Source organism: Ovis aries, chromosome 11 (genome assembly GCF_016772045.2).
Source record: "Ovis aries strain OAR_USU_Benz2616 breed Rambouillet chromosome 11, ARS-UI_Ramb_v3.0, whole genome shotgun sequence".
Taxonomy (NCBI): Eukaryota; Metazoa; Chordata; class Mammalia; order Artiodactyla; family Bovidae; genus Ovis; species Ovis aries.
Genome location: NC_056064.1, coordinates 35361820 through 35371909, shown reverse-complemented (window position 1 = coordinate 35371909; position 10090 = coordinate 35361820). Strand labels below are relative to the sequence as shown.

Here is a 10090-nt window from a genome sequence, read left to right as displayed (position 1 = left end):
ACAAATTGATTTCAACTAGACCTTAATATTCAGTATATACTCACTGTAACTCATCAGCAAGCTAAAAGACACACCCAGAGGCACCATTACAGTTCCAAGGCTAACCATCAAAGACCAAAAAGTGGACAGTAGCCCAATTCATGGAAATCTCTGCCCATTCCCCCAAATAGTTGGAATAACCCTCCCACTCATTAGCTTATGAAATTACCCAGCCCATAAAAGCTAACCAAACCACATTTTGAGGCTGCACTCAACCGTTTGTGATGGCTCATACTCTTGTCTGTGGAATATGTTTCTCCCAAGGTCACTCCTGGATTATGAGACAGCCCACACTTTGTCTGTGGAATGTGTTTCTCGCTAAATAAATCTATCAGTTTGTCTCTCACTGAATTCTTTTTATGATGAAACATCAAGAACCTGAGCTTCATTAAGTCCTGAAAACAAGAGTGTGATCTCAGTTGGAAGACTGTTGATTTTGGCTAGTTTCGAGTCCCAGCCTTATGAGTTCAAATCCCAAGCAGGGTTTTGGCCAAGTTCAGGTCCCAGGTACATGGGTTCAAGTCTCAAACTGAGGTGAATGGTTTCAGCCTTACTTAGATCTTGCTCTTTGCATTCCATTTTTATCTGCCTAATCTGCTTCCCTGCCTCCCCATCCTTTACGTTAAGGTAATGACAACGTTATGGATGTGAAAAATACTTGAGAAATCCAACGGACAGAACTTGGTAGTTTTAGAGGATGACAGAAAGAGACCCACAGGTTTCTGGTTTGGACACATGGGTAAATGATAGCACCACCAATCAAGAGAGTTAATTCAGGGGAATTCCCTGGTGGTCCAGTGGTTAGGGCATGGGCCCTTTACTGCCAGGGGCCCTGGCTCAGCCTTTGGACAGGAATCAACAACCCACAAGCCACCTTGTGAAGCCAAAAACAAAGTTAATTCAGGAAGGAAAGTAGTTTTTCTCCCCCCTCCTCAAGAAAGCAAGGCAAGGATTTATTAAGACATAGTGAAACCATGTCCCTCATACTGGGACCTGAACCTATGAGGCCAGGACTGAAACCCAGCCAAAAGCCACAGTCTTTAACTGAGGTCACACACGTGCTGTCTGGACATACTGAGACTTAGAGTCTTTATGTCTCAGCACAGAAAGAATTCAGTGAGAGACAAAATAATAGGTAAGAAGTGGATTTATTGAGAGAAAAACACTCCACAAAGTGTGGGCCATTGGAGAAGGCAAGAGTGACCCTGAAATATTGCATGGTTAGTTTTTATGGGGTGAGTAATTTGATAGGTTAATGACTGGGAGGATTATTCCAACTATTTTGGAGAAGGGGTAGAGATTTCCAGGAATTGGGCCACTACACACTTTTCGGTCTCTATGGTCAATCTCAGAACTGTCACGGCACCTGTGGGTGTGTTGTTTAGTTTGTTGAAGTGTTACAGTGAGTATACGCTGAGAATCAAGGTCTAGTGGAAGTTGGCTCATCTGCCTCTTGGACTTATTTGGTTCTAGTCAGTTTAAGTTGTGTCCTCAGACTTTCAAATGCTGCGCCCTGACCCCTTCCCTCCTGTTTCAATAGTACACTGTCACGGGGAGAGCAGGCAGACTCAGGTGAGCAGCTGCCAACAAAGAGCTTTTTAAAGTAAAATAGTAAGTCCATTTAAAATATTTTTAGTTTTAGGTGCTTCTGGACTGGATCTCAAAGAAAGATGGTAGTGTTGCCAAAATTGGCTGTCTGTGCACCAATGCCAAACAGAAATACAGAAATAAAGAGTTTGGGGGGAGAAGGAAAGAGTGGCTTTATTACTTTGCCAGGTAAAGGGGGAACACGTAGGTTAGCACCTCCAGAACTGTGCCCCCCTCCCTGGTGAGTAGCAAGAGGTTGTATAGTCAGCCAGGACTACCTGACAAGAATCAAGGCAGTAACAGTCTTGTATTCTTTTTTCTTCTGCCAAGTTTCAAAAGGGCAGTGTTGTTGACAAGATTAGGATGTGTGCAGGGTCTTAGGTGGTTGAGCCTCTCTGGCACCTTTAATCTTGCTTCAGGTTATTTCCTGGCTGCTCCTCCTTTCATTAGTAACTGTTCTGCCCTTTGGAACTCAGGTTGTGGAGGCTGGAGTCTCACCTAAAAGAAATGGGGGGCAAAAGACCTCCAATGCCCAGGAGTTCCACAGGGCACTGCTGGGCATCAGTAGCTGGACAAACCATTCGAGGTCATTAATTTATGAACGTAGTTAAGTCTTGTTTGTGGACAATACTCCTAGGAAACTCATGATTCAATATTCACCCTTTATATTTTGCTTAGTCAACAGTTTTCTACCAAATAACTAGTTGAAATCAGCAACCCTGAGGGAATGAGAATTTTATTGGGTAAGAGAAAGAAGCCTGATATAATTTTGGAATTTTTTTTTACTGCTTCTTAGAAAGGCATACTTGGGAAAAGAAGCTAGATTAAGAAAGAACTTCAGTGGTTCACTCCTCCAACTTTCCTCCCATTTTACAGCTAGGAGAATAAGGCTGACAGAGTGAAGCTTTGAGTACAAAGCAGAATTAGGGCCCCAGCCACAGGGATGGAGGGAATGGAGATCCTAGAAGGTGAGAGACAATCCCCAAAGCCTAAAGAGAAACACCACCTTAAAACAAGGCAAAATTACTTTACCATTTTGCCCAGACTGTCCTGTCCCATAAGATTTTACTACCTGGAGAGGATGCCTGATACCTATCCTCAAGTTGCCACATCACCAGCCAGTGGCTGACTATTCAAGAGAAATTCTGTATATGTAATCACTTTGTATACTGTAAAGAATAGTTGCAAATGTTAACATCAACCTCTACTCCTCAGAGAAGTACATACCCCGACTCTAAAGGAAAAGCTTAATCTACAAGCAGTGAACAGGATATGAACAACAACGTACTGAAATACAACGTACTGTTAAATATGTTCTCTATTTAAAGTATACAGCTTATCTGAACTAAAACAAAAAAAGTGGGGCTGGGTGGGGACAAGGTGTGGTGTCTGGTTGGAAGGGAAATAACCCATGGTTCCTTTATAACCTTTGTCACTTTTTTCTTCCACATATTCATGCATGAAGATGACTCAGCCCTAATACCAGTGGCTTATTTTTAGTAAAGGCAACAGAGCCATTTGAAAACCTAAGCATAGTAACTATTGCCAGTTGACAGCTTTACACATCAGAAACAGTCAACAGATGCTCATTTGTTCACTTCAATTTAATACGTATGACTCATGGGGCACCAGAGAGTCTTTCCTTCTGCCACAGTGCTGGACATTCCTGGTGAGAAAATCATTTCTTTGGACATGAGATTTCAACACTGGATGTCCCTTAGAGTAGAATGGAGTCCAATTCCCTCATTTTACAATTGAGGAATTAGGCAAAGTTATGTTTCCAAATAGGAAAAGGAGTATGTCAAAGCTGTATATTGTCACCCTGCTTATTTAACTTCTACGCAGAGGACATCATGAGAAACGCTGGGCTGGAAGAAGCACAAGCTGGAATCAAGATTGCCAGGAGAAATATCAATAACCTCAGATATGCAGATGACACCACCCTTATGGCAGAAAGTGAAGAGGAACTAAAAAGCCTCTTGATGAAAGTGAAAGAAGAGAGTGAAAAGTTGGCTTAAAGCTCAACATTCAGAAAATGAAGATCATGGCATCTGGTCCCATCACTTCATGGCAAATAGATGGGAAAACAGTGGAAACAGTGTCAGACTTTATTTTGGGGGGGTCAAAAATCACTGCAGATGGTGACTGCAGCCGTGAAATTAAAAGACGCCTACTCCTTGGAAGAAAAGTTATGACCAACCTAGATAGCATATTCAGAGAAGGCGATGGTACCCCGCTCCAGTACTCTTGCCTGGAAAATCCCACGGGCAGAGAAGCCTGGTAGGCCCCAGTCCAGAGGGTCACGAACAGTCAGACACAACTGAGCGACTTCACTTTCATGCATCAGAGAAGGAATTGGCAACCCACTCCAGCGTTTTTGCCTGGAGAATCCCAGGGACAGGGGAGCCTGGTGGGCTGCCGTCTATGGGGTCGCACAGAGTCGGACACAACTGAAGTGACTTAGCAGTAGCAGTAGCAGTGAATTTAGAGGTAGAAGGTACAAGTGAATGGGCTGTGACTAGACTGGGAAAGAGACAAGATTGCATATACGATACAATAATAAGAAAGCAAAGATATTTCCAGCTCATAGAATGCCCTGTGATCCTCCTTTTCCTGTGTCCCTCAGAGTTCAGTTCAGTTCAGTCTCTCAGTCCTGTCCGACTCTGTGACCCCATGGACTACAGCATGCCAGGGCTCCCTGTCCATCACCAACTCCCAGGGTTTACTCAAACTCATGTCCATTGAGTCAGTGATGCCATCCAGCCATCTCATCCTCTGCCTTCCCCTTCTCCTGCTTCAGTCTTTCCCAGCATCAGGGTCTTTTCAAATGAGTCAGTTCTTCACATCAGGTGGCCAAAGTATTGGAGTTTCAGCTTCAACTTCAGTCCTTCCAATGAATATTCAGGACTGATGTCCTTTAGGATGGATTGGTTGGATGTCCTTGGAGTCCAAGGGATTCTCAAGAGTCTTCTTCAACACCACAGTTCAAAAGCATCAATTGTTCAGTGCTCAGCTTTCTTTATAGTCCAACTCTCACATCCATACATGACTACTGGAAAACCATAGCCTTGACTAGACAGACCTTTGTTGGCAAAGTAATGTCTCTGTTTTTTAATATACTGTCTAGGTTGGTCTGGAGAAGGGAAAGGCAACCCACTCCACTATTCTTGCCTGGAGAATCCAATGGACAGAGGAGAGCCTCATGGGCTACAGTCCAAGGGGTAACCAAGAGCCGGACACGACTTGAGTGTTTTCACTCTCTCAGCTAGGTTGGTCATAACTTTTCTTTTTTTTTTTTTTTTTTCCTCTGAGGCATTTTATTTGTATGTATTACATCCCTAGAAAAAGAATCCAAGGATTTTCCCTCCTGTATGTTTTCGTCTTGCTTCTTCATGGTCCATGATGCCAGCTGAGGTTGTCAGTACAATGAAACCAAACTGACGGGATGGGAGCAGGTTATTCTGCCATTTTTCTAGATCTTTGAGTTGTACATCAAATCTGGGGCTGATCACTCCACACTTATTTAGCCTGCCTGTGAGGTTCACAACAATTTTCCCAGCCCTGTGATCATCAATGATTTCAAATTCGCCAATGTAACCATGCTTCATCATCACTGTTAGAAACCTGACGATGACTTTGGAGCATGGCCTAATAAGGACCTGGCGTTTGCCTCTCTTCTCGGCATTGTTGATACTCTTGAGAGCATCAGCCAGAACATTCATGTGCACCATTATGGCGGCACGGAAAGATGGCGGAAAGAGCATAACTTTTCTTCCAAGGAGTAAGCGTCTTTTAATTTCACGGCTGCAGTCACCATCTGCAGTGATTTTGGAGCCAAAAAAAAAAAAAATAAAGTCTGCCACTGTCTCCACTGTTTCCCCATCTATTTGCCATGAAGTGATAGAACCAGATGCCATGATCTTAGTTTTCTGAATATTGAGATTTAAGCTGACTTTTAACTCTCCTCTTTCACTTTCATCAAGAGGCTCTTTAGTTCTTCCCTTTCTGCCATAAGGGAGGTGTCATCTACGTATCTGAGGTTATTGATATTTCTCCTGGCAATCTTGATTCCAGCTTGTGCTTCATCCAGCCCAGCGTTTCTAATGATGTACTCTGCATAGAAGTTAAATAAGCAGGGTGACAATATACAGCCTTGATGTACTCCTTTCCCGATTTGGAACCAGTCTGTTGTTCCATGTCCAGTTCTAACTGTTGCTTCCTGACCTGTATGCAGATTTCTCAAGAGGCAGATCAGGTGATCTGGTATTCCCATCTCTTTCAGAATTTTCCACTGTTTGTGGTGATCCACAAAGTCAAAGGCTTTGGCAAAGTCAATAAAGCAGAAATAGATGTTTTTCTGGAACTCTCTTGCTTTATTGATGATCCAGTGGATGTTAGCAATTTGATCTCTGGTTCCTCTGTCTTTTCTAAAACCAGCTTGAACATCTAGAATTCACAGTTCACGTATTGTTGAAGCCTGGCTTAGAGAATTTAGAGCATTACTCTGCTAGCATGTGAGATGAGTGCAATTGTGCGATAGTTTGAGCATTCTTTGGCATTGCCTTTCTTTGAGATTGGAATGAAAACTGCCCTTTTCCAGTCCTGTGGCCACTGCTGCACTTTCCAAATTCACTGGCGTGTTGAGTGAAGCACTTTCACAGTATCATCTTTTAGGATTTGAAATAGCTCAACTGGAATTCCATCACCTCCACTATCTTTGTTCATAGTGATGCTTCCTAAGGCCCACTTGACTTCACATTCCAGGATGTCTGGCTCTAGGTGAGTGATCACACCATCGTGATTATCTGGATCATGAAGATGTTTTTTTGAATAGTTCTTCTGTGTATTCTTGCCACCCCTTCTTAATCTCTTCTGCTTCTGTTAGGTCCGCACCATTTCTGTCCTTTAGTGTGCCCGTCTTTGCATGAAATGTTCCCTTGGTATCTCTAATTTTCTTGAAGAGATCTCTAATCTTTCCCATTCTATTGTTTTCCTCTATTTCCTTGCACTAATCACTGAGGAAGGTTTTCTTATCTCTCCTTGCTATTCTTTGGAACTCTGCACTCAACTAGGTATGTTTCCTTTTCTCCTTTGCTTTTCACTTCTCTTTTTTTCACAGCTATTTGTAAGGCCCCCTCAGAAAACCATTTTGCTTTTTTGCATTTCTTTTTCTTGGGGATGGTCTTGTCCCTGTCTCCTGTACAATGTCATAAACCTCCATCCATAGTTCATCAGGCACTGTGTCTATCAGATTTAGTCCCTTAAATCTATTTCTCACTTCCACTGTATAATCGTAAGGGATTTGATTTAGGTCATACTTGATGGTCTAGTGGTTTTCCTACTTTCTTCAATTTAAGTCTGAATTTGGCAATAAAGAGTTCATGATTTGAGCCACAGGCAGCTCCCCATCTTGTTCTTGCTGACTGTATGGAGCTTCTCCATCTTTGGCTGCAAAGAATATAACTAATCTGATTTTGGTATTGACCATCTGGTGATGTCCATGTGTAGAGTCTTGTCTTATGTTGTTGGAAGAGGATGTTTGCTCTGACCAGTGCCTTCTCTTGGCAAAACTCTATTAGCCTTTGCCCTGCTGCATTCTGTAGTCCAAGGCTAAATTTGCCTGTTACTCCAGGCATTTCTTGACTTCCTACTTTTGCATTCCAGTCCCCTATAATGAAAAGGACATCTTTTTTTTTATGTTAGTTCTAGAAGGTCTTGTAGGTCTTCATAGGACCGTTCAGCTTCAGCTTCTTCAGTGTTGCTGGTTGGGGCATAGACTTGGATTACCATGATATTGAATGGTTTGCCTTGGAAATGAACAGAGATCATTCTGTCATTTTTGAGATTTCATCCAAGTACTGTATTCTGGACTCTTTTGTTATGATGGCTACTCCATTTCTTCTTAGGAATTCTTACCCACAGTAGTAGATATAATGGTCATCTGAGTTAAATTCACCCATTCCAGTCCATTTTAGTTCACTGATTCCTAAAATGTTAACGTTCACTCTTGTCATCTCCTATTTGACCATTTCCAATTTGCCTTGATTCATGGACCTAACCTTCCAGGTTCCTATGCAATATTGCTCTTTACAGCATTGGACCTTGCTTCTATCACCAGTCCCATCCACAACTGGGTGTTGTTTTTGCTTTGGCTCTGTCTCTTCATTCTTTCTGGAGTTATTTCTTCCCTAATCTCCAGTAGCATATTGGGCACCCACCAACCTGGGGAGTTCAACCTTTAGTGTCCTATCTTTTTGCTTTTCCATACTGTTCATGGGGTTCTTTTAGAGTTAGGCAGGGTCATTTGACTAATTCTGGTCGATGGACTGGAAGGAACATAATCCTTTCCCCAGAGAGTTTTATCCTGAAAGACTATCAGGGTTAAGGCAAGTGGATGGACTATTATAGGCAAAGTCCTTTTTTTTGCGAAAGGCTTTAATATACCTATTACCTTTATTATACCAAGTTTAAAACTTGAAGACAAGAGAAAAAGAAAGAAACAAAGTGGAGACAAGAGGAGAGTGGTAAGAGAATGTAAAAATAAATGGTATTGAGGAGTTTATGGAGACAAGATCAGTGATATTAGTGTTATTGTTCAGAGGCAAGAGCAGAAAATTCAGGGATGTCAAAAGCAGGCAATATAGTTGAATAGAACAAAGATGACTGGTGTAATTTGGGTTGGGTTGTGGACCTTAAGGTCTCACTGGTCCAGAGAAGTCTGTGATTTCTGAAGACATCATATTCTATGTGGTATAGCATGGTAGTTAAGCATGTGAGTTCTGGAGTAAGAGTAAGATGGATTCACAGCCCAGCTCTACTACTTACTAGTTTTGCATTCTTGGGTAAGTTATTTAACATTCCTGTGTCTCTGTTTCCCCACCTGTAAAATAGGAATTAGAATAGTGCCCTTTTTATATGGTTGCTGGACCAGACTATGTGAGGAGTGATTCCTTCCCCAACCAGCAAATCATGCAGGTGTCCCGAAAAACCCTCCCTCTCCCTCCCTCAGTGATCAGGGTATCACTCAGAAGACTGAGGAGGTAGTTTTCCCTTCCACACTCTGTAGCTAGAGCCAGACAGATGATCTGTGTATAGTTTTTGTGCAACAGGCAGTTACCCTCACCAAATGATCCTGCTGTTTGATTTGTAGTTTGACTCTGGAGTCAAAGGTGGGAGGGTTCATATTTCATTCTTGCTTACAGACAGTGAAGATGCCCTGGGGGCCCATTTCCACATATTGTTATGAATGTTCTCTTTTTGCCCTGCATTCCCAGATGTCTTTCTGTTTTTCATACACAGGCATGATGCATTAGTTGTTCTGATTCCTTAAATCATTAATAACAAGTCAATCATGACCTAAGTCAATTCTATTCTTTCCACAGTTTTAAGAGTATTGGTTTAGAATAATGATTTCTCTGCACCCCACAGTGATTCCCTCCATGGAAGTGAGACCAGGAATATAACTTTTTGCAGAGTGAAGCAGCACATATGTGGTTTACGGCCCAGGCTCCGACACTGCATGAATTAGTTTAAATTCTGGTTCTACCTCTTTTAGCTATCTAAACTTGAGCAAGTTACCCAAGCCCCATGGACCTCAGTTTCCTCACCTGAAGAATACAAATAGGCCTGCCTGGTTGGGGACATGGGGACTGGCCTTGGCCTGGGTAGGACGACAGAAGTGGCAGACCTCTATGGCCCCAGTGATGATGGCAGTGTTTCATGATGAGGTGGAGATCAAGGACTTCCAACATGTAAACAACTCAGAGGTGTACTTCTACCCCTGCCCACGTGGGAATAAATTCTGCATCACCCAGGAAGATTTGGTGAATGGGGAGACATGGCAACATGATCTAGCTTCTCTCTCATTATAAAAGTGATTTATGACAAAGGTCAGTTTACTTGTAGAGAGATAGTCCCAGCCTCTTCCATCAATAATGAACTAGTTAAATGCTAAAGAAGACTTTAGGACTCCAAAGCCTGAACTTTGGGGATGGAGCCACGCTGCAAAAATCAAATTCAATCACTATCTTCTTCATGGGGATAATTTTTTTTTTTTAATTTGCTGCACCATGTGGCTTTCAGGATCTTAGTTCCCCAAGCAGGGATCAAACCCATGCCCACTGCAGTGGAAGCACAGAGTCCTAACTGTTGCAGGAAGCGGTACCCCTTCCAGGGCCTGAAAGGGAGTCTTTTGTCTAACACTCAGAAATGAATTGTCTGAGGAGACACAGGTGCTGACAAAGCAAGAGACTTTATTGGGAAGGGGCATCTGGCGGAGAGCAGGAAGGTAAAGGAACCTGGGAGAACTGCTCTGCCTTGTGGTTCATAGTCTCGGGTTTTGTGTTAATGGGGTTAGTTTTCAGGTTGTCTTTCACCAATCATTCTGACTCAGAGTCCTTCCCCTGGTGGTGCATGCTTTGCTCAGCCAAGATGGATGCCAGCAAGAAGGATTCTCGGAGGTGGT

At 42.7% G+C, this 10090-nt stretch overlaps 2 protein-coding genes across 2 annotated transcripts; one reads left to right on the top strand and one right to left on the bottom strand.

Moving 5' to 3' along the window:
• Nucleotides 1-4907: 4907 nt before the first annotated feature.
• LOC114116976 (small ribosomal subunit protein uS8-like) lies at nt 4908-5388 on the bottom strand. The gene has a single exon (XM_042255784.2). It carries the CDS (start codon nt 5355-5357, stop codon nt 4965-4967), a length of 393 nt encoding a protein of 130 aa, XP_042111718.1. The 5' UTR covers nt 5358-5388; the 3' UTR covers nt 4908-4964.
• Nucleotides 5389-9267: 3879 nt separating this feature from the next.
• LOC114116977 (diphthamide biosynthesis protein 3-like) lies at nt 9268-9580 on the top strand. The gene is made up of 2 exons (XM_042256809.2): nt 9268-9449; nt 9521-9580. The coding sequence occupies exons 1-2, from the start codon at nt 9318-9320 to the stop codon at nt 9578-9580; spliced, it is 192 nt and encodes a 63-aa protein (XP_042112743.2). The 5' UTR covers nt 9268-9317.
• The last annotated feature ends 510 nt before the right edge of the window (nt 9581-10090 follow it).

Coding starts and splice junctions, on each gene's coding strand:
- LOC114116976 (XM_042255784.2), bottom strand. CDS start 5,357: ATGGTGCACATGAATGTTCTGGCTGATGCTCTCAAGAGTATCAACAAT.
- LOC114116977 (XM_042256809.2), top strand. CDS start 9,318: ATGGCCCCAGTGATGATGGCAGTGTTTCATGATGAGGTGGAGATCAAG. Junction 9,450..9,520: donor GCATCACCCAGGAAGATTTG/GTGAATGGGGAG, acceptor GACAAAGGTCAG/TTTACTTGTAGAGAGATAGT.